The 24,668-nt window shown below is 47.4% G+C and overlaps 1 protein-coding gene across 2 annotated transcripts; it reads left to right on the forward strand.

Moving 5' to 3' along the window:
- The first annotated feature begins 119 nt into the window (after positions 1-119).
- CCIN (calicin) lies at positions 120-24,141 on the forward strand. 2 transcript variants are annotated; one of them, XM_065549777.1, is made up of 4 exons: positions 120-719; positions 14,588-14,792; positions 17,430-17,469; positions 22,166-24,141. In XM_065549777.1, the coding sequence occupies exon 4, from the start codon at positions 22,304-22,306 to the stop codon at positions 24,077-24,079; it is 1,776 nt and encodes a 591-aa protein (XP_065405849.1). In that variant the 5' UTR covers positions 120-719; positions 14,588-14,792; positions 17,430-17,469; positions 22,166-22,303; the 3' UTR covers positions 24,080-24,141. The 2 variants fall into 2 exon arrangements, with proteins under 2 accessions (XP_065405849.1, XP_065405850.1); XM_065549778.1 differs by lacking the exon at positions 120-719 and adding an exon at positions 9,143-9,373.
- The last annotated feature ends 527 nt before the right edge of the window (positions 24,142-24,668 follow it).

The following is a 24,668-nucleotide window of genomic DNA, read 5'->3' on the forward strand; positions in this document are numbered from 1 at the left end:
CCTCAGCCAATCCCCGCGAACGAACGCCGGCGCCGCCCAGCCAATCAGAGCGGCTCATGCGCACACGGCAGGGTGGGGCTAAGGAAGGTCCGGTTCCGGTTCGGCCGGGCAGGTGCGGTGTGAGCCGCGCGCCCTCTGAGGGGCTGGTTGCCTGGGTAACCCAGCCGGGGCCTAGCCCAGCTACGGGCAGCGCATGGCAGTGGGGAGCGGGGCCCAGGCGGTCCCGAGAAAAGGTCTCCGCCAGAGCTCTGAATAACGTGATCCCCATCAGCGGAAACCTGGTCACAACGGAGTCTGGCCGCGCGCCCCAAGCACGTGTCACCCCGTCTGTGGTCAGCGCCTCCTTTCGGGCCCTTCCGCCTTCACGGCGCGTCACATGCCCGCCCAGGCCTGTCTCCGCGGAGCCCCTGCTGCCGTGGGCAGTTTGGGCCAGGAAGTGGTGTGGGAGGGTCCCAGAGACAGTTTAATGGCTGGGTGGGAGTTGCTGGAGTTGTGGTGGAAATCTATGTAAGTATTTGAGGCAGGCAGCTACGTTATCATTGGTGTATAGCGACGTGACATCCCTGCTAGCAAGCATCGGCGCCGACTTCCCCTCTTTTCCCTGGGTACTTGGACCACCTCCCCGGTCCCTGTCGCGTCCCCACTCCACCCCTTCCACGTTTAAACCATCTGTCCAGAAAATATCATCGACCTCTCTCGGAGATGTCATACAGATCCTGGTATGTTTGTCCGGAAATTCTTCTTCAAGGTGGTTGTCAAGGTTTCTTCCCCACTCTGAACTTTAGGGTACAGATGTGGGGACCTGCGTGAAAACCTTTAAGCTTAACTACCAGCTTAGATCTGCTTTTGCTGCCACCACCCAAATGATTTATTAGTTATTTGGGAAACTCTGTCTTCCCCCCCAAAAAACCTTTCCCTCCCTGGTTAGTCTGAGAGACTCCTCCACCAATTCCCTGGTGAACACTGATCCAAACCCCTTGGATCTTAAAACAAGGAGGAATTAATCATTCCCTCCCTTCCCTTTTCCCCCCACCAATTCCTGGTGAGTCTAGCTCCAATCCCCTTGGATCTTAAAACAAGAAAAAATCAATCAGGTTCTTAAAAAGAAGGCTTTTAATTAAAGAACGAAAGGTAAAAATCATCTCTGTAAAATCAGGATGGAAAATAACTTTATGGGTAATCAAATTCAAAGAGCCCGGAGGAACCCCCTCTAGCCTTAGGTTCAAAGTTACAGCGAACAGAGGTAAACCCTCTAGCAAAAGGTACATTTACAAGTTGAGAAAACAAAGATAAACCTAACACGCCTTGCCTGGCTGTTACTTACAAGTTTGAAATATGAGAGACTTGTTCAGAAGATTTGGAGAGCCTGGATTGATGTCTGGTCTCTCTTAGTCCCAAGAGCGAACAACCCCCAGAACAAAGAGCACAAACAAAAGCGTTCCCCCCACCAAGATTTGAAAGTATCTTGTCCCCTTATTGGTCCTTTGGGTCAGGTGTCAGCCAGGTTACCTGAGCTTCTTAACCCTTTACAGGTAAAAGGATTTTGGAGTCTCTGGCCAGGAGGGATTTTATAGTATTGTACACAGGAGGGCTGTTACCCTTCCCTTTACAGTTATGACAGTGATCCATGAAGAGGTTGGCCTATTGGGGAACCCTTACCCGTGGTTTTGACAAACTGTTGTTGAATGTAAAATTGTTATGGGTGAGGATGAAATGGATGAGTCTGGCAGTGTGTTTGGGGTGGATATTGGAGGGTTGTCCATTGTTTTGTAAATATTTGAGGCAGGCAGCTACACTATCATTGGTGTATAGAGACGTGCCATCCATGCTAGCAAGCATAGGCACCGACTTCCCCTCTTTTCCCTGGGTACTTGGACCACCTCCCCGCCCCCTGGTCCCTGTCCCGTCCCCACTCCACCCCTTCCACGAGGCCCCGCCCTTGCCCCGCCTCTTCCCACCCCGCCCCCATTCCAACTCCTTCCCCAAATCCCTGCCCTGGCACCGCCTCTTCCTTGCCTCCTCCCCGAGCACACCACGTTCCCGCTCCTCCACCCCCCGGGAGCGTGCCAGCGCTACCAGCTGTTTGGTGGCAGCCGGGTAGGAAGCGCTGGGAGGTAGGCGAGGGAGAGGGGACGCGGTGTGCTCACGGGGAGGAGGAGGTGGGGCGGGGGGTGAGGGGAGCTTGGCTGCTGGTGGGTGCAGAGCACCCACTAATTTTTCCCCGTGGGTGCTCCTGCCCTGGAGGATGTGGGTGCCCTGGAGCACCCACAGAATCGGCGCCTATGGTAGCAAGGATTACCCATGCAGCAATGGATGATTTTTTAAAGCCAGTCTCATGATTTCTTGGGCAGAGGGAGGCTGACATGATTTTTAATGTTTGCGGTTGACAGCACTGACACCCCCAGTGAGCCAGGCAATTTAAACACTTAATGCCCCACCCACCCTCTACTTGGTCCCCACTCTTAGCCTCCCCTCCCATTGTCAAGTTCCTTTGGGGGATGGGAGTGGGAATAGGGTGACCAGATGTCCCGATTTTATAGGGACAGCCCCGATATTTGGGGCTTTTTTTTATATGGGTTCCTATTACCTCCCACCCCCTGTCCCGATTTTTCACATTTGCTATCTGGTCACCCTAGGTAGGAACCATTTGTGCTCAGGCAAGTGACTATTGAAATGATGTCATCTAACTCACTAGCCCCACTCCCAGTATGTGTTCAGAGTCCTGGCTGCTTACTTTAGTCACAAAAGGACAACTTTACTACTTTCTCCTGGAAAGGTAATGCAGCTATGGGAGAGCCATCTGGATTCTTTTCTGTCTCACATGTCATAATTAGAATTGTTAGCTAAAGGGGACAGAATTGTTAATAAGAGGGGCATGATCAAATTATATGAAATAATATGAATGGAAACATTCCATTGGATTTTTTTTAAACCCCCCTCCCACATACACACACACACACTTTGGTAATTGAACCACTTGTGATCTATCTGCATTTCCTAAAGATATTTGCAGATAGTCCAAACAAGCTACTAGATGGGGTCTCCTGATACATGGATGGCACACTCCCATACATACCTTTCTACCCCAAACATCCCACTCTAATCTTGACGAAGCATGGTTTAAAACACCTGTTGTTGCTGGAACCTAGCACCTCAGAAATATTAGATAAGATTCTTCACATCGTATGTTTCTGAAATTTCAAATATCTTGTCAGTCATGAATAAGGCCCTTTGTTTTCGGTTTGTGTTTTATTTAATGTTTCCCAGCAAGGGGAATGTCGCCACTTCCGGGGAGCCCCCCCAGGTAAGCGCCACCCAGAGCCCACCTCACCCCATCCCGTACCCCAACCTCCTGCCCCCTCCCACACCCAAACTCTGCTGCTGCTGCTGCTGGGGTGGGAGGGGCGGTGGCCCGAGATTGCCCCAGCAGCGGCCGATGTGACTGGCACACGGGCTGCCTGAGCTGCCCCCGGGCCCTGATTCTCCACTGCCTTGAACTTTGTGTAGTTTTTCCAGCTGAGTGAATTGGGAGGGAAAGGAGAGTAAGGAAGCCTAACATATTGAGGGAGCTGGGCCCTATTCCATTTTACTTTGCCCCTACAGGTCTCCAAGTATTTTAGGTCCAGTAATTCCAGGCTGGGCTCTTTATTGGCAGATTTAGTACCAAAGCTCTTTTCTACCAATGTGTGAAGGCTTTATTTCAGAAGCAAAGGCGATGTAAGGAAAATGCTCCTCTTCCATGAGGATTCACCATTCAGAATGTAGCAAGAGAAAATACTAATGTCTAACTGACTTTCCACCCAAAATTTTAAAGAATGATGACGTTGTGGTAGGCATTTGCATTAGTGAGATAAAAAGCTGATTCTTATATTTGTACAGCAGGTTTCTGTGTCAACACAGGTCAGATATTCAGGTCAGCTATGTTAACAAGAGAAATAATGAGCAGTATATTTGCATTTGTTGGGTGTGGTAGTGTTTTACTGGCATTTACTGCATTTTAACCTTAGGAAAAATTAATATGTCATCGATCATTCAGTACAAACGAACATCTTTTAATTGCAATAAAAAATGATATGCTTGTTAAAGTGTGGGCACTTGGAATCTCTGTTTGATGAATGATCCCGCTCTCAACTTCATCCTTGATTGAACTTTGTGTGACTGTAAGATGTGGAATTGTTTATTCACTCCCTTTAATCTCAGTTTCTTTTATTTTCTATGGAATACTCTGTTTTAAATAAAAACAACAAAGAATCCTTGTGGCACCTTAGAGACTAACAAATGGAAACAAGTAGTGGTAAGGGAGGGATAGCTCAATGGTTTGAGCATTGGCCTGCTAAACCCAGGGTTGTGAATTCAATCCTTGAGGGGGCCACTTAGGGATCTGGGGCAAAATCAGTACTTGGTCCTGCTAGTGAAGTCAGGGGGCTGGACTCAATGACCTTTCAAGGTTCCTTCCAGTTCTAGGAGATAGGATATCTCCATTAATTTATTTATTTAACATAAATCCAGAGACTAACAAATTTATTTGGGCATAAGCTTTTGTGGGCTATAACCCACTTCATCAGATGCATGGAATGAAAATACAGTAGGCAGGTATAAATACACAGCATATGAAAAGATGGGAGTTGCCTTTCTGAGTGGGGGGGTCAGTGGTAACGAGGCCAATTCAATTAGGGTGGATGTGGATGGGAATTGGCCTTGTTAGCACTGACCCCCCCACTCGGTAAGGCAACTCCCATCTTTTCATGTGCTGTATATTTATACCTGCCTATTGTATTTTCCACTCCATGCATCTGATGAAGTGGGTTTTAGCCCACGAAAGCTTATGCCCAAATAACATTTGTTAGTCTCTGGATTTATGTTACCTCTACTTGTTTCTGTTATGTATGCAGAATTGCTATTCTTTAAAGCAGTGGTCCCCAAACTTTCTACCTCATGCCTCCCCCACCTGTACCCTCCCCGCTCCCGGAGGTGGGGCCAGGAGCAGGGCCATGGCTCTGGGAGGGGGTACGCAGACACGGGTAAGAGGGCTGAGGCTGGCACCATAGCTGGAGGCAGGGGCGGGAGCCGAGCCTCGGCTGGGGGCTGAGGCCAGCAGCCGGTGCCCCAGGTGCAGGGCTGGGGCTGGCAGCTGCAGCCGGAAGTGGGAGTGGGACCAGCAGCCAGATCCCCAGGCATGGGACAGGCAACCAGAATCCCGGGAGCAGGGCCGGCAGTCAGATCCACAGGCGTGGGACAGGCAGCCAGGAGCAGGGCCGGCAGTCGGAGCCATAGGCGTGGGGCAGGCAGCCAGGACCCCGGGAGCAGGGCCAGCAGCCAGATCCTCAGGCATGGGACAGGCAGCCAGAATCCCGGGAGCAGGGCCGGCAGTCAGATCCCCAGGCGTGGGGCAGGCAGCCAGGACCCTGGGTGCAGGGCCAGCAGTCGGATCCACAGGTGTGGGACAGGCAGCCAGGACCCCGGGAGCAGGGCCGGCAGTCGGAGCCACAGGCGTGGGGCAGGCAGCCAGGACCCCGGGAACAGGGCCGGCAGTCGGAGCCACAGGCGTGGGGCAGGCAGCCAGGACCCCGGGAGCAGGGCTGGCAGTCAGATCCACAGGCGTGGGGCAGGCAGCCAGGACCCAGGGAGCAGGGTCGGCAGTCAGATCCACAGGCATGGGGCAGGCAGCGAGGACCCCGGGAGCAGGGCCATCAGTCGGAGTCACAGGCGTAGGGCCAGCAGCCGGGACTTTGGGCGCAGGTCCGGCAGCCACGGCTGTGAGTGGAGCCCCGGGAGCAGGACCAGCAGCTGGGACTTCGGGCATGGGGCCAGCAGCCAGGGCCAGGAGCGGAGCTGGGTGGTGCTCCCTCCCTGACCCCGTGGGAGCTGGCCTACGGTAACCAGACAGCAAGTGTGAAAAATAGAGACAGGAGGTTAGGGGTAATAGATACCTATATAACACAAAGCCCCAAATATTGGGACTGTCCCTATAAAATCGGGACATCTGGTCACCCTACCCAGGCCCCAGCCACGCCCCTGACAAATGTTCCTTCGCACCTCCCTGTGGGAGATCGCCGCACAGATTGGGGATTTCTGCTTTAAAGAATAGTGCTGTTGAATATAAAATTCAGCTTGTGTTATACATTACACTTTTTTATGTTGATAATGGGGGCATAGGTGGGTATGTTGCCCAAATTGTTCAGCCTTCAACAGGCTGCATTATATCAGCAATATAAAAGAGATCTTGGTGTCTATGTTACCTTGACAACTTTAAAATATACTGGACCAAATTAAGCCCCGCTGTGTAAGCAGGTGCAACTTCCAATGAAATCAACAGAAGTCTTGCCTACTTAAACCAGAGATGAATTTGGCTTATAGAGGTGGAAGTGGCATAAATAGAGAAACTCTTGCTGTGTAAAGGTTCAGCACCCCAATGTAGCCCACATTCATGATTTTATTGGGACTATAGTGTGTAAGAATAGGCTAGTAGCCATTTAAATAGTTTGTGAGCCTCACCATTTTGCATGTTTTAGAAGCTGCCAGAAACCAGCCAGAGCAGTAGCGTGTATATGCAGCGAGGCCTTGAACACAGTTATCTGGACCCTGCACTACCCGTGTAATTCCTGTATAGCATGTTTATTATGAAAAGGGCAAAAGACACAACAGTGAATCTGGCAATATTATTTTTTCAAGGGTTCTCATGGATTTCTTCAATAGTGTGTGTTGTCAGTAGCTACCGGTGTCATGCTCTGCCCTTGTTTGATGATGATAACAGTCGGCTGCGTGCGTGTACCCTCTGTGTGCTGCCCCGGCTCTGCGCAGATAGTTGACATAGCAGACCCCCGAGAGAACCCCCAAAGACCACAGACTCTAGTAAGGTACGAAGGAACCCGAGCTAGGTTTATTGTCAAACGAAGCACAGTAATGGTTTCCCGTAGACTCTACAAGACATACTACGAATTTGTGCCCCCTGGCCGGCTCAGTCAGTGGCGGGACTTTCCACTGCCCCCTAGCCCAGACAAAGATGTGCACTCCGGGACCTCTTTTTATACAGTTACAGGACAGATTACTCATCCCTACTGACGTATTGAGGTACAGCCCCTTGACTCATTAGGGTGCTGTCTCCCCCTTTGATCATGTTGTTTCAAACAAACAGATCTATCCATCATGCTGTCCTTTTGACCCTGTCTTTAAGATGCACCTGCCTGTTCCTTGTTATTCTGTGTGGAGTGTCCTTGTATCGGGATGTCCAGGTGCCATCTTGGCACAAGTTCCTCTTATTAGCACTTATATGTGGATGCACCTGCTTCTAGCAGCCCTCTTCTTGCCAACTTCTGTGAGTGGGACCTGCCTCTGGCTCACAGCCCAGCTTTTGCTTAGCAATGCCTGGAAGTACTTTGGTTCAGGCTTCAGGCCTCAGACTGGGCCTTTGATACAAGAGTTTATGTTTCAGGGCCTCATCTTACTACAGTGTGTAGTTTTGTTTTTATCCCAAATGTCAGCCATCTATTCCTACCTATAGAACTAAAGCCACAGTCTATCCCCGAGGATGGCCAAGATGGCTGCCATGTCCCTTTGACCTTTCAGGGGAAAGCAAAGCTGTTCCCAGCAGAGATGGCCTCCATCTCCCATTGTTTTCAATACAGGGTGGGACCCAGGCTGGCTTCAGGGAACATGGTGGCTTTTTAATCACCCTGTAAGGGCCAGATAGGGAACAGGAGAATGTGGAGGTGCCAAGAATGAGAATGAGATGCCAGGAAGGGGAATGTGTTAGGAAACTAGGCAGGAATGTATCCCAGTCAGAGTTTGGATAGCGGGAGGCAGAGGGAGAGAGATGCAGGTGAATGTGGGGAGTGGGAGGCAGGCTGAGGGGTGCAGGGGAAATTGGGGAGTGGGAGGCAGACTGAGGGGATTGCAGGGCAATGTGGCATGGCGGAGAGTGATGGGTAGGGGAATGTGAGGGGGAAGGAAGGAAACATGGGGGTAGGTGAATGTAGGAAGTAGGAGGGAATAAGAGACTGTTGGGGAACATGGCAGGTGAATGTGAAGTTTCCTGCCTTGTCTAGAGAGGGAGGGGGAGGAAGGGCATAGAATGGCAGCTCCCCAGAGTTGCCAGTTTTGGGTGGATGTATTCCTGGAGGTTTCATCACATGATATAATCTTTAATTAAAGATTAATCTTTAAATCCTGGAGACACCAGGAAAATTGTTAAGGTTGGCAACCCTCCATACCCAGAGGATACAGAAAGTAAGCACTGTCCTCTCGGAGCGTGCGATAGGGACATCTGCATTTTTGAGAAGGTATTGAAGCTTGAATTTTGAACCCGAGACGGTCACACACAAATTGAGGGTGTGAGGCTTCCCCCTAGGTGAAAAAAGCCAGAAAGCACATGAGAAACAACATGACTTTTTTCAAAAAAGCTCATAATTTTTTGAGATCTGACTCACAATTTTCAAAGGCTTGGAGTTGGCAGTACTGGGAGATGTGTGATAGTAGCCACACTCCATGCAGTGGAACCCACCTGCATACGATTAATTACTGCCGCTCTCTCCTTTTAATGAAAATTTGGAAGACCGTTATTAATTGTCCTTAACGAGGTAGTTCATCTACTCCCCTCTGTGATAAGTAAATGAGAACATCTGGATGCCAAGCCACAGACAAGAGCCGCTGGCTGACACAAACTGCTAGTGAAGTGTAGCAGGGGGGAGATGAACCAGTGCAGGCAAGGGCACTGAAATCTTGACTAAAAAAAATTAAAATGTTGATATTGTATTTTTTATTTTGATTTTCTTAGAAATAATAAAACTGTCATACGACTTTATACAATTCTTCGCCTGCCAGAGAGTTTTGAGTGTTTGCCAGACACCTGGCAACGCTTCAGTTCTGTCAGTTTGTTGATGTTTGGCCTCCATGACTGAGCAGTTGAAACCTTCAGGATTGCAGCAAGGTGTGCGTCAGATTGTTGTGTTTGGTATTTTGACTTGTTTATATTCATTGTGGAAAAATGGCTCCATGGCTGACCCTGCCCGGCAACCGGTGATGCTGACTCTGCCCGGCAACTAACGATGATATCTCTGTCCCTCTCCCCCAGCCAATGGGAGCCACAGGGGGCGGCGCCTACAGCAGACATTTCCGGCAGCGTGTCTGCCTGCGTCTCTCCTCCGCGGGCCGCAGTGGGGAGGTTCTCGGGCCGCAGGTGGCCCGCGGGCCAGGAGTTTGAGACCCTTGTTCTAACGGAACCAACCAGGAAAATACACCTCTACCTCGATATAACGTGACCCGATGTAACACGAATTCGGATATAACGCGGTAAAGCAGCACTCCGGGGGGGCGGGTCTGCGCACTCCAGCGGATCAAAGCAAGTTCAATATAACGCGGTTTCACCTATAACGCGGTAAGATTTTTTGGCTCCCGAGGACAGCGTTATATTGAGGTAGAGGTGTAATGTTGAAGGTTTCTGATATCTCACTAAGCAAAGGCCAAATGTAATTCACTTATGTAAGGCCCAATCCAACAACCACCGGCGTCACTGAAAAGCCTCCCACTGATTTCCCTGGGAGTCAGATCAGGCCCTTAGGGTGGAAACAAGGGCACACCATGAAGTGTCTGTTAAAGCTGCTGAAACCTGACATTCATAAAAAGAAGAACAGGAGGACTTGTGGCACCTTAGAGACTAACAAATTTATTAGAGCATAAGCTTTCGTGGACTATAGCCCACTTCTTCGGATGCATATCATCCGAAGAAGTGGGCTATAGTCCACGAAAGCTTATGCTCTAATAAATTTGTTAGTCTCTAAGGTGCCACAAGTCCTCCTGTTCTTCTTTTTGCGGATACAGACTAACACGGCTGCTACTCTGAAACCTGACATTCATAGTGAGGCTGATCTTGGAAATAGTGATATGGGGCCAGGTTGGAAACCATTTCGCTTTCCAAAGGGTGTTCATGGGGCAGCTTGCATTGCCACTGCACCTATTGCTCAGAGTCTCTGGATATAGGGACTGATCCTGCGAAAAGCTAAACACCTTCAACTCCCATTAAAGTCTCCTGGAAATGAGAATGCTCAGGACCTCCCAAGATCAGACCCAGATAGAAGCATTTATTCTTCGGGGATGTTAATTTGTCACCTTTCACGCACATTATAGACAGCGCAGGCAGCTCTGCCCATAGTTAAGGTTGTCTGACACTTTTCTTAAAAGACCCTGTTTTCAGTTGTTTATAACTTTGTTAAACTTCATCTGTTCGGGCTGAAATTTCCCAAGTTGGGTGTGTGCCTCAAGCTCAGTTATTTTTCAGAAGAACAGTAAAAACCAGCCATTTCTCAGAACAAGATTAGGGAAAATACATTATTTTGCCCATGTTAAAAAATTCTTACAGTTGTTTCATTGAGCAACTATGGCACTTCCAGGCTTTCAAGCAGGACTTGAAAATTGGCTGGCGCGTCGCTTTCATGTCAGGGGTGTGCTTTTTGCTTTTCCTATGAAAAAACGCTCAAAACTGGCCAAGTTTTGAGCCTCTGAAAAATCTCAGTTTGCACATGCTCAGCAGAGACATGTTAGTGTTTGACAGCTAAATTCTCCAAAGAGTCCATCTGCACTGAGCATGCTCCATCCCATCACAGCTCCTCGGTGTCTTGGACTGTGACGGTGGAGTAGGACTTTCCCTGCAGTTCCTCTATAGCCAGGAGTTACTGTGGTGCTGGACACAAGGAGACCTTGGTGCCCACAGCCCAGGGAGTAACAAGGCGAAGGAGGAACTGGGGGACAGGGATTGGGATAGGGAGCTGAGGTGGGAGGGACTGGGACTCAGATGAGGTGGTGGGGTGGGGACTGGCATGTGAAAATGCTGGGGGGTCTGGGATGGTATGTGGTACTGAGTGGTGATGGGGGAGACTGGGACTAGGACAAGTAGCCAGGGAGGGGTAGGGCCGTCCTTAGGGGTGCCTGGGGCAGAAGTGACAGATTAGTCTCTTCCGGGACTGACCACGCTGGCCAATCGTACTGGCCCATGGAGCCCCCCCAAAGTGCAGGGCCTGGGGCAGAAGCGACGGATTAGTCTCTTCCGGGACCAACTGCACCAGCCAATCGTACCGGCCCACGGGCCCCCCCAAAGTGCAGGGCCCAGAGCAGAAGTGACGGATTAGTCTCTCCTGGGACCAACCATGCCAGCCAATCGCACCAGCCTGTGGGGTCCCCCAAAGCGAGGGGCTCGGAGTGGTCGCCCCGATTTGCCCTACCCAAGGGATGGCTCTGGGGAGGGGACCCATGACAGGGCTGGTCATAGGGGCAGGCAATCAGGGAGCCAACATTTGGGAGCACCAAATCATAGGGTTACCATATCTAATAAATAAAAAAAGAGGACCCTCCACGGGCCCTGGCCCTGCCCATTTCACCACCCCCAGCCCTGCCCCAACTCCGCCCCTTCCCCACCCTAACTCCGCCCCCTCCTCCCTCCCACTCCCAGCCACGGGGAAAGGGCTGCCCCAGCGCTACCGGCTTCAGGGTTTGCTGGGCAGCCCCCAGACCCTGTGCCCCTGGCCGGCGCTTCCCCAGCGCAGCTGGAGCCCGGGAGGGGAAGCGCCCAGCGGGGTCGCAGGGTCTGGAGGCTGCCTGACAAACCTTGAAGCCAGTAGCGCTCGGGCTTTGGGCAGCCCCGATGCCTCCGGACCCTGCGCCCCCAGCCGGGCACTTCCCCTCCCGGGCTCCGGCGGCGCAGGGTCTGGAGGCACGGGGGCTGCCTGAAGCCGGTAGCGCTCGGGCAGCCCGGCTCTTAAACAGAGCCAAAGAGTCGGGGAGGAGCAGAGCCGCCATTTTCCCGGACGTGTTCAGCTTTTTGGCAATTCCCCCCGGACGGGGGTTTGACTGCCGAAAAGCCGGACAAGTCCGGGAAAAAGAGGACGTATGGTAACCCTAAAATCATCAACAAGGTGAGGTGTTGGGAGGGGGGGTAGGAGCCCTTTTGGGTGGTAGGGGGCAGTGCTGAAAACATTTTCTCCCCTGGGCAACAAAGCACCTAGGGCCCTGCGTGGAGTAGGGATATAGGGAGACTGGGCCAAAGAACCGAGGTGGGGTAAGGGGAGACTGAACTTGGGTCATGGAGTCAAGTGTAGGACTGGGGGAGGCTGGGACTGGAATAAGGACAAGCTAGAGGGGATGGGGCTGAAAGGGTCAGGCTTGTGGGGTGCAGTGGCAGAAGGGTCTGGAACCACTAGAGCCCACTCCTCACACAACACGTGCTGGAATTTCTGTTTTGTTTTTTTTTCAGATTGCTTTTTTTAAAACCTAGGGGAAAATATTGCCCCACTATTAAAAATGTACACCTTATTTCCTGGTTTTGAATGTTTTCCTCCTTGTTCCATTAGGTGGCGATATGCTAATTTTAAAAGGAAATAGATTTCCTGGAGGAACTGAATTTGACACTCCATGAGTTGAGTCAGCTTGGTTTTCATGTTTAGCTTTTCCATGACAATGCTGTAAAACGATATAGTTTTGCATTTTTGTCATGCTCATACGAAAATACACATTAAATCACACTAGATTGTTCAGCCCAGAAAGCTCCCGGGGCTGCAGGAAGCCTGTGGGCTGGAAGCTGGGGGAAAAGGAACATTATTTCACTGTAAAAATATCTTCATGGATCAGAGACACTGTTCATAGAGGTCTACAGTATGTTATTTGTGAGGATCAGAGTGTCTGTATTATCTGTATCCCATCCTGCGTTCCAATACACTTCACTGAAAGTCAACATACATGGGGACCTAAAATTAGCATCCTGTTCTGGTTAGCTCCTGGTATCAAGTCCCAAACAGGCCCATGCATGTGCTGCGAAAGCAGTATTGATGTATGCCTTGTTCTGACCAACTCCCAAATAGAGCTTCTTTGTCGAACCTATTTCTATTAGGAGTAGGAATCAGCTGTGAACAGAGGGGCAAGGATTGCAGGCACATAAATATTGGTATCACATTCCGAAAGACTCCTTCAGTCTGTGAAGTTTTGAAGGGCTCAAAATAGGAGCAGTCAGCACCTCTTGTTAGTTGTGGCACATACCTCTGCAGAGTCTGGGCTTGGTTCACCAAGTTATTGTCTATACTCAAGTCTTTGTCACAAAAGCCCTTGTCTATACGCACACACCCTACTGTGGACACATTTGTATTAGTCTAATGGTGCCTTATGCCAGTATAGCAATACCCAGAGGGAAGGGGAATAACCTGTATTACCATACGGCACCTTTTTACCAGTATGACTGTAGTCACACTAGAAGATGTACTGGTATAATTATATCATTAGAGAAATCACAACCCTAACCAAAATAGTTCTACTGGTACAAAAGACTGTGTGTAGACAAGGCCTAAGAAATACTTTCGGTATGTTTTATAAACTGCGAATACCCTTGCCAGAATGGAACACTGTGCTTCCGTTCCCCCATCTGAAGATAATAATGGCTTCCTAATTTTGTAATGCACCAAGATGTATGGATGATGGAAAACATGGTACAGATGCTAAGTATTATTATTATTTGATTTGTTTGTATAAGCCATGCAGAACAGATGGTTATTTCCATAAGCCTTCTATATTAGCTGTACCAGAGTATTGTCTTAAGGGTCGTGTTATTAGGCTAAAAGCCTCCAGGTTATAATCTCTGGAAACTGTGAATAATCAGTCACAAGACAAGGGGAAATTAAAAGATAAGTTTAGTGCTGTCTCTAGTACTTAACAATACATACTAAGTAAAGAAGCCTGCAAATGTATAAAAATAGGAATACTTCTGTACATACACCCATTATAGAAGCACACACTTTCTGGATCTAATTTGTTAGTGATTTGGGCATGCTATTTTGTGCCCATGACAATTCCTGGGTAATTAGCTACATACTACTTGTTTTTGCTGATAAGTCAAGTAGTTAGACATCAAAACTACCATTAGTTGTGCCTGCAAAAGAGTGTGAGAACAAAAGAAGACATAATTATTTGTGGGTGCAGAACTGCCACTTCAGAAAGAGAGGCTGAGTTGACATCTGCTTGAGAATCTGGCCCTTTTGTATATAGGAGGAATGGTTACACTGTATATTAAGGTTACATTTATAAATAGTTCATAGAGGGTTAGTAAAATATTAGTAGATGTTCTAAGCATGTTACAGATGTAAGTAATATGTATTATAGATGGTTATAAGCCCATCATTTGAAAGGATTATAGACGGTTATAAGCAACCTATTGATGTGTTCGACTCTATAACAATTGATTAAACATTTATTAAAACATCTTTTAATCATTTAATTCTAGATAAATCATTTACAAATGTAAACTTAATACAAAGTATGCTTGGAACTATGTAAATAATTACAGTGAGGGGCTCAACACAATTTAATTGATTAACAGAGCAACTAATTAAAGCACCTTTATTAAACACCATTTAATAAAGATGGAGCAGAACCGTGCTCCAAACATTGTGATATTTGGAGCGGTTTCTTAAGGAAGTTGTCTGATATGGTTAGTCTCTTGTTCAGGTTCTGTCATATAAAAACTACCCACTGGTCCTCACTGCAGCTAATCTACATGTATTGACCTTCATAGTTTTAATACACCATGAAGTCCTTCTCCATTGTGTCTTGACAGATGCAGAGCTATCAGCCTTTAAGGACGTTGACTTGACTGCGTGTGCTACTGCATTATAGGCTGGCGATGCCATGCCTCCTTTCCTAGAGGATCATTAGACACGCCAAGTTCTTCCCATACAGACACGCCAAGTTCTTCACACCTCCACAGAACTAGCGCACACCCTGTGCTTGAGGCAAGTTTCCTGCCCAACCCTGTCAGTTAAGTAAGTAGGTAAAAGATGCCTCGAGAACAAGAATTCCCGATTTCTATGAATTACAGAGCTCCAGAACCAGTAGTTTTCAACTCTTCCAAGTTGTAGAATCCCTAATAAGTACTTTGCAATAGCAATTGTGCAATTGCTTTTTGATGAACGCTATATGCAATGGGTGAAATCCTGACCCTCGTTGAAGTCAATGGGAATTTTGCCTTTGACTTCAGGTGGACTGGGTTTTCACTCAATATGTATTGCCAATATATATATATATTTTTGTGTACAATCAGAACACACATATACCTTTAAGCCTTTACCTTTAGTGATAACAGTACAAGAATCGCAGGCAATATTGTCCCTTCATGTTACAGCTCGAAATTGTCCCTGTCATTAGATCCCACCCAAATTCTGCCAATGTGTGACCTGAGGCTATGAGAATGTCGTGTCCATGTTTCACTCTGTGCACTTTTATCAGTACAGTTTGACTGCAAGTCAAATACTGGAGCTCTTTTAAAGCTTTAATACTTTCTAGCAATTCAAAGATTCCTAAAGCCTTTGATGGATGCACATGGTTAGGTGCAGGCTTTTGCAGCCTCATGGGAGTTGTGAAATCTTTTCTAACTGCTTAGAGGAGAAAGTGTGAGGCTGAGTTTGATTCCCCCCCCCCCCCCCCATTGCAAAAGCCTGTTTGAACATTGCCTCTGAAGATCATTGCCTAGGATCAAGGCAGCTGTCTCGGATGTAGCTCCCTACCTGATAGCACTAGCAGAGCAGCTGTAGCTGGGACTCATTTCCCCCATCTTCTTTTTCCCCTTATATTCGGCTCAGGTCTGACATCCGTAGGTGTTTCCCTTAAGTCCATCAGACTGCAGCCTTGCAAGCTCGTACCTCAGAGGAGAGGACTTCCTCGATTGTGGCAGTCAGGCCAAGAATCCTGAGTTTTGATTAGGTTCCATATATCCTTTCTTGCCTCTTGTTAGAGGCTGGAGGTGGTTTCACTCACCAGGACAGTCTGTATGAAATTCTTTAAGCAACAGCCTAAGACTTAATGGAAAACAAGACATTCTAAGGTACTTATATAGCCTCCATTGCCATAGAATCTGAGTGCCTCACATCCTATCGTGTATTTATCTTTACAAAGCCCTGTGCCTAGGCAGGTGCTATGTTACAGATGGGTAACTAAGGCAGACACACGAAGTGATTTGACCAAGGTCACATAAAGGAGCCTGTGGACTTGACCCCCATTTCTCCTGAATCCTAGGTTAGCACCCTACCCCCTGGACCTTCCCTTCTCCCATTAGAAATTATAGGTGCTATTAAGCTTCTCTGTCACTTCCCATTCAAAGACTCTGTTTTTAGGTGCTTATAACTTTACCAAACTTCAACCATTCTGGCAAAATTTTCCATGCTGGATGTCTGCCTCAGGGTGAATTTTTGTGGAAAATTTTAGCCAAAATAGTTCAGCTGTTTCTGAGACTGAGGCTAGGGAAAAATATGATGTTTAGCTCACGTTAAAAGGTTTTGGGGACTTTTCCTTTGAAATGATCTAGTGCCACCATGTTTTGGAGCAGGAACTTGACATTTGACAGGGAGGTGGCCTTAGTGTCTGGAATGTGACTTTTGCTTCTCCTGTGAAAATCTGCTCAAATGTGGCCTTTGAAAATAACAGTTTGCACGTGCTCTTTACAGACTTCGATTTTAGAAGCTAAATTCTCTGAAAATTCCATCCACACTCAGCATGCTCCAGCCGGTGGTTGAGCTGGACTTGCCCTGCAATTGTTGCTCTGGACTGTGCCAGGCCATGCTGGGTCTGGAACTGTAATAGAAAACAGGGAGCCTTTCTCTCCTATGCTCTCAGTGACCTACCAGAAAGCATGAAGGAGGAAGCTGCCTGATTCAAATGCAGAAGGGACAAGCGAGGAGATTGGGCCTGGATGCTGGTTGGGGAGAGAGAGGGAAACTGGGAGTTGGGGTGGGGGAGACTGGGCAAGGAGACTGGGACTGAGAGCGAGGCAGGATATGGGAATGGACTGGGAGACAGTGGGCAGCAGAGAGACAGATTAGGCAAGAAGCCAGGGGTGGGAGACTGGGACTGGCTAAGCAGTATGCACATATGCATTATGATAAAGTCTTCAATTACATGATCACATGCTGTTTTTTCCATTGGATCTATTCCTCAATCTGTGGTTAAACAGGTTTGCATCCTGTTTGTCTGTTCCACCTTTACATCTAATCACCCCAATAAGCTTCTTCACCGCCACAGCTGTTTGCCTCTTGTGCTGGTCTGAATGACTGTGCTTTGGTCTGTTGATTGTCCTGACTAGTGGTGTCACCTGTCACCCAGCACAGTCTGATTTCAGAGATGTGGGACTTCTATAATTCGGTAATTCATTCTGAGCATTAATGCTACCCCATATCAAAAAGGAATCATGGGCAGATTAACAATCTGTGAATACACCTTGAGGATGATCTGTCATGCAATCTTTTTCCATGTTCCATTAGAACATAGTTATAACAACGTTCTTAATCTGAATCATCACCTGAAGGAGAAAATGTTTTTATCTGCAATTTCCACTGGTCACACAAACTGGCATGCCCTGTTTATTGTGTGTTCCGTTATGGATCTGTTTTGTATATTTCTCTCTGCAGCAAACTATGTCTCCTCTGATCTGATTTGGACAAGTAGACGGTAAATCAATTTGTATATTTATGCAGAGATACGTGGGCATCAAAAAAGGTGGAGCAAAGATTTGGGGCCCAATCCTGCAATGGGGTGTGTATATCCCAGGCTGGCATGGCAACCAAGAGGTTAATGCAGGTACTGTTTGTGATGGGTTGCCTACGGGGTGCCATCTGGAACAGGGGTACCACTGAGCCCTCTGACCCACCAGTCTGGGCTCCCTCTGATACAGTGTTGCTGTGACAAGCTGCAAAACCCTCCAAGCTTACACTTTCACCAGCATTCACACAGGTAGGGACACACCCAGCTGCAGTTACGTGCAGGCTCTCTAACCACCAGCCTAGGACCCCAGAGCAGTACCGTCCTGCCCTGGTCAAATCTGGACAGTAGATGGGTTTAATACCCGGTCCGCCTTTCCCTCAATGTGAAGAGGACCATGCACACTTGTGATAACTAAGCTGAGATTTTCCCCAGACACCTTAGTCAAACGCACACTGGTTTGGATTAAAACATAAAGTAAGTTTATTAACTACAAAGGGATAGATTTTAAGTGATTATAAGTGATAGCAAACAGATAAAAGCAGATTACTATTAAATAAACAAAACCGTAAACTATGCTTAATATACTAGATCGGTAGGATATGAATTAGCAAATTCTCACCCTGAGTGAGAAACAGGCTAGCAGATTCTTAAGGCACAAGCTGCCTTTGCTGTGCAGCTTGGGTTTCCCAGGTTTTCATACACAGGCCAGGAATCCCCGTTCAGTCTTTGTTCCTCGAGTGTTTCCAGGTGTGTTGTAGGGAGAGTGAGGTACCATTGTGATGTCATTTTCCCCCTTTGATATCTTTTCCCCACTTGCTGGAAAGCTCTTTTGCTGTGACCTGGGGGTTGGACTAGATGACCTCCTGAGGTCCCTTCCAACCCTGATATTCTGTGATTCTATGACCTGGATCAAACAGTTCCCATTGTGTAGTGCTATCTCTGAGAGGTTTCTATTGTACACAGCTCCTGGGGTAATCCTTGTGTTTGTGTGCATTTTCTCAATGAGCCATTAACAGTGTGTGGCCTTTTTGCTGGTGTACCTGAAAGGCTTGTGGGTGTTTTCAACCTCACATGTTTCAGTAACACATACATAGCCAAACCTCATAACTTCACATATGATGATAGCACATACAATCCAATGAGGTATTAATGTCTAGCAGAGCAAGACTTTTAGAATGATACCTCACAAGGCATACTTTGTACAAAACATATCCTAATTACATGACAGTGGTGAATAAGGGGGTGCCAGGGTGTCAAACTGCTGGCCAGTGCTGATGGGCAGCCTCCCAGAAACTCAGAGAGCAAAAGAGCTGGGAAGCAGAAAGACGACTACCAGAGGAACAAACAGGCCAGAGAAAGACGCTGGTAGCCAGCTGCCGCACAGTGACAAAGACCCAGAGAAGAGCCAACCAGAGCCACAGGCTGCAGAAGCCTACAGAACCAACAGAGGGAGGAAGGAGCTCAGGGGAAGGCAGGAGAATTGTGGAGGACTGATTCTGCCTGCCTGGATTAGGGGCCCTGAGCTGGAACCCAGTGGAGTGGGGGGGGAGGGAGGGCTGGATTCCCCTACTTACTCCTTAACAGAGAGTTAAGAGCAAAAGGGGTTCCAGGCCCTTCGAGGGTCAGGGCAAGATAAACCCCAGATAAACAGAAGGGAAGTCTGCACCCCCCTCTCCCCCAATGGGACAGGAATTAACATCCTTGCCTTCAGAACAGGCCTGCAGAGACTCAGACAAGAATGGTGAACTGACCTCCTACTCTGTTCTGAGCAGACTCTACACAATGCCCTGTCTGTCCAAAGGGGGGCCCTGACAAACTGGGGGGGCGCCAGCCCACAGACCCTTACTCAGGTGATTATTCCTTACTGCTCTGAGGCCAAGGAGACGGCTCTTGTGAACAAGGGTTGCAGGGCAAGGCCTTTGTTTTGTAAAGAAAGGTTAAATGTGAGACAGATGGATTGAAGTGTGCAAAGGATCAGAAGACACTATGAATAGGAGGAGAAGAGAAGGAATAGAGATCCGGGTGATGATTGGATGTCTTGCCTCAATATTACAACATTGTTATCTGACTTGTTTCTGATGTCAGAATCCCACAGGGGAGGCAGCAATTTGGGAAGAGAGAAGAAGAAGGGGAATGTGATGATTGGCTGATTTATTTCTGATGTTGCAATCTCCAAAAATGCTGAGGTTTTCATAGTGTAGCAGGAGGGGGAAGAGACATGAAGTTGGGAGACTAGGTGAAGGGTCAAGAGAGAACAATACTGCTGATTTGTCTGTCCTGAGAAAGGCTAGCTTACAAGCTAATGTACATATTGAACAAATCATATTAAAAGGGATCACTATAAATCTTCAGTTACTTGAAGAACTGAGATTTCAAAACTGTAGACATTTTATCATGGAAGAAGAGCCTTAATATTTCAGAGCAGAAAGAAAGAGGTGAGGCAAAAACAGAGAAAGAAGAGAGAGCGATCACGTGTGAAAGAGACCAGATCCTGGAAAAAGAAAAAGAAAGCAGAGGGGAATTTTAAATTATCTATCTATCTATCTATTTTGTAAATCCACTAATCTATACATCTCTTATTTTAAAAATAGCCACTATTTTGTAGAGACACAGAAATGAATCGTTTGAGTTTCTCCAGCAGGTATGAAGCCTCATGACAGAGAGTGGGCCATGTCCTGCTCACCGTACTCATGTAAGTAGACTCTTTGATTGCAAATGTGAATGGACAAAATTAGGACCCAGTCCTGCAACTACTTACTCCGAGGCCTAGTGCTTACTATGGAATGTAATCCTACTGAAGTTAATAGAACTATGCCGGGATAGCAAGCATTCTGGACCACGGTTACACTAGAAACTCTGAAAGACTTCCAGAAATCATATCCCTACTCATCATGGCTGGTGAAATCCAGCAAAAACTAGCTAAGTCAAAATTTTTAACAGGGAAGGCCATCTGCCCACATTCCTGTAGCATCTAATAGTCCAGCCAGTTCCAGAAACCAGCTTTGGACAACAACAGTCTCACAGCTCACCACCTGCCCTACCTAAGTAAAATCATACAAACATTATCAATGATCAACAGAGGGTCCTGTTGCACCTTTAAGACTAACAGAAGTATTGGGAGCATAAGCGTTCATGGGTAAGAACCTCACTTCTTCAGATGCAAGTAATGGAAATGTCCAGGGGCAGGTATAAATCAGTATGGAAATAATGAGGTTAGTTCAATCAGGGAGGGTGAGGTGCTCTGCTAGCAGTTGAGGTGTGAACACCAAGGGAGGAGAAACTAAGTTATCAGTGATGTAACTCCAATAGAATGTACATTTGCCAGCATCCAAGAACCTTCACGAGCAGGGTTCAGAGCAGGTCACAATACAGAAATGGGTTTCGTTGCACTTATGGTCTCCTTGTTGTTGTGGATGGAGCTGAAACCTCCATGCTCATACTTCTTGACTGATTCACAGGTGTCAGCTGCAAGGTCTTACTGACCTGCTTTCATTACCTGTGTGGGTGAGCAGTATAATTCAAATCTAGATCCAGTCGCTTCTGTCCAACAGATCAGAGAGTAGTGATGGGCAACAGCTCCTTGTCTCCAAGCCCTCACAGAGGAATCAGTCCTGCCCTCTCCTTTTCAACAACCTTAGGAAAAATCATTAGGCATCATAGACTCCAGTGCTATCAATATGCTGATGTCAACAACAGGCTTTACAGCTCATTCTCAGCAGTGCTGGTGTCACAAAGCCTATGTGAGATAAGCCCACAGATGAGACACAGACATCACAATGCCTACAGGAGACAAGCCCCTGACTGAAGCTCAGTCCAGGTGAGACAGAAGTGATAGCTGGTAGGAAGAGGTAAACAATCTGAGAATCTTAAAAAAACATGACCACCAAAGGCACCTGTCAAGATTACCCAGGTAACATGAAGCATTGGAGCACTGCAAGACTCATCCCTGCTTCTTGGGAACCAGGTAACAACAATACCAGGAATGCCTTCTTCCACCTCTGCAGATACAGGAGACTTCACCTCTTTGATCAGACAAAGATCTCACAATCCATGTTTGTCACCTCTAGATCGTGTGACTGTAATTCCCTCCACTTGGGGTGATCGATGAGGGCCAACCCAAAACTCCAGCTTTTTCACTTGGCAGCAGCCTGTTACTGAGTTGCAAGAAACACATGACACCAGAGTTCCACATTCCCCTTCTGGGAATGGGCCCACTTCAATATCCGGTCCTAACCTCAAAGTCTTTAATGGGCTGGAGCCAGGTTACCTGCTCATAAGACCACAGTGCTTCTTGGGGACACAGATGCTCCTAGAGTAAGAACATTGGCAGCTGAAGGCAGGGTGAATTGGGTACTGGACCCTACACAGCGAAATAATCTACCAGGGGAGACCAGAATGCATTCCAGATCCACCACCTTGAAAGCTCAGTGCAAAATGCATGTTCCTGCAAACGCCTAACCTAGCCATAGTGATGGGGCAAAAATGATTTTATATAAATGCATATATAGCTCTTACCCCAGGTAGGTGAGAGAAGAACCCAGTCTGGTTTGTCTTGTGCCTCTCTTATTTTACTATTTCCATGCCTGGATACTACAGCAAGTCATACTCTCTCTATATCACAGCTAGCCAGATTGTTAAAAGACTCTTTTTCTACATGTCACAGGTGCTGAATTGTGACCTGGCCGCTATACTTGATGACATCACTCCTCTGTCACCGAGTGGGGCTTTCATAACACCTGACAAGTAGTCCTCCTACAGCTTGCACTCTCATCCCTGTTTCTTGCCCAACCATACTAAGAACATGAGGATGCAGTTCACAGAAAAGAACCACAACAGCTTGGTCCTGCAGGCCCTCAACAAGCAGAGAAAGAATAGGGAGTTCTGCGACGTGGTACTCAGCGTGGACCAGCAGGTCTTCTCTGCCCACCTCAATGTCTTGGCAGCTGTGTCTACCCACGTGAAGAATCTGATCTCAAGCAATGACATGAAGATTGGTGATGAGCTCTTTATCATCATCGATGCTAATTTCCTGAATCCTACCTTGGTGGAGCAGCTGCTGGACTATTTCTACACTGGTAAGGTGTTGGTGTCTGAGAAGAATGTGGAGGAGTTGCTGAAGGGGGCTAACTACTTCAGCTCAGAGTCTCTAAGAGCCCACTGCTCTGACTTCCTCCTTAGGTCCCTCAAGAAGAACAACTGCCTGTGCTACCTGTTTCTAGCCAACACTTATGAGCTGAAAGAGGTGGCAAACAGTGCCTACGCTGGTATCCGTGACAACTTCCACTACTGGTCGGGCCCAGAGGGAATTTCAGACCTCCTGCACTGCCCCCACCAGATCTTTGGCAAGCTGCTAAAGGACGAGAACCTTCACGTGCAGAATGAGGATCAAGCCTTCCTTGCCCTGCTCCAGTGGGTGAAACACAAACGGGGAGAAAGAGATAAGTATTTCAAAAAGTTTTTCCCCTACATTCATTTAACTGGTGTCTCGACCAAGACGCTGCTGGCTGCCAGCCGCGAAGTGCTGCTGTTTGAGAGTCACTCTGGCCCCCTGGCCCAGATGGAGACCATTTTGAGTGACAGAAAGCAAGAAACTCCTCAAAGTCTGCTGCTTTTCCAAAGAAAGGGGGCCTTAATGGACTCAGTGGTGATTTTAGGAGGCCAGAAAGAGCATGGTAGATTCAATGATGGGGTTTTTGCTTATATTATTGAGGAGAACATGTGGCTAAAACTAACAGAGATGCCGTATAAAGCAGCCGCTCTCAGTGCAGCTGCAGTAGGGAGGTACATCTACGTCTCTGGAGGAACAACAGAGCAGATATCTGGCTTAAAGACTGCCTGGAGGTATGATATAGATAACAACTCCTGGACTAAACTGCCTGATCTGCCCATAGGTTTGGTCTTCCATACCATGGTGACGTGTGGGGGAGTGGTGTACTCTGTAGGAGGCAGCACAGCCCCAAGAAAATATGTCTCTAACATCTACAAGTATGACGAGAGGAAAGAGAAGTGGACACTGGCTGGGAAGATGAGCATTCCTATGGATGCAACTGCATTGATCACAAAGGAAGACAAGTCTATTTATATTGTGACGGGAAGATGCCTGGTCAATGGACGTTTCTCCCGAGTAGGGATGGTGGATTGCTTTGACACTCAGACAGGAGAAGTGGTACAATACCTCACCTTTCCCATTGAATTCAATCACAAACCTCTGTTGTCTTTTCAACAGGACAACATCCTGAGCATACAGAGCCACAGACAAAGTCTGAACATAAACCTGCAGAAGCTTAAAGCCAACAAGTCCACGAACACTGTGCCTCTCTTGCCAAATAACTATACTTTGGATTTGTCTCATGCAGTATGCTCTATTGGTGACAACAAGGTGTTCGTGTGTGGAGGCATCATTTGTGCAGGTGACAAGCGTCCTGAAGATTATTCTGTCAATCCAAATGCCTACCTCTTAGACCAAAAGACAGGGGAATGGAAAGTTTTGTCCAATCCTCCGGAAGCTCTGGATTGCCCAGCTTGCTGTACAGTTAAACTACCTTGCAAGATTCTCCGAAAAATTGTAATAAGTTAATTTGGAAAAAACAAATACAATTCCTAGCAATAAAGAATGATTGAATCGCTGATACAAACAAATGATACATTATTAATTCACTTTGTTTCTTTATGTCATAGCAGATTCCAGTGGATGTTACTATTTAGCATGCCCATCAGTGGTCCCTCATTCTAAGGAACAGTCACTTATTTGTATCCCAGTATTACAAATTTGATGTTCCTTCACTTTGAAGATTCTTTATTTCAGCAATAGAGAATCATGGGCCTGAGATTATAGAAAGAGTTCTTAAACTGAAAGGAGTCTGACGGTGTTTTAAATTTCATGCATGAATATTTTTTGGGTGCCCCTCATTTTGGGTCTCGGTCACACGTTGCATTCCATATTTGGGTCTGGCCAGGTTCAAAAGAATGCTGTGCAACAAAGGAGATCTACATCTATTTATAAATCAAAGGCCTGCTCTTGTTCCCATGGAAGTCAATAGTTGCTTAAAAAGAAAACTAGATACATTCATGGAGGATAGGTCCATCAATGGCTATTAGCCAGAATGGGCAGGGATGGTGTCCCTAGCCTCTGTTTGCCAGAAGCTGGGAATGGGCGACCAGGAATG

This window comes from Chrysemys picta, chromosome 6 (assembly GCF_011386835.1).
Source record: "Chrysemys picta bellii isolate R12L10 chromosome 6, ASM1138683v2, whole genome shotgun sequence".
Lineage (NCBI taxonomy): Eukaryota > Metazoa > Chordata > Testudines > Emydidae > Chrysemys > Chrysemys picta.

Excerpts from the sequence above, each read along its gene's own strand:
- CCIN (XM_065549777.1), top strand. The coding sequence starts at position 22,304 with ATGAGGATGCAGTTCACAGAAAAGAACCACAACAGCTTGGTCCTGCAG.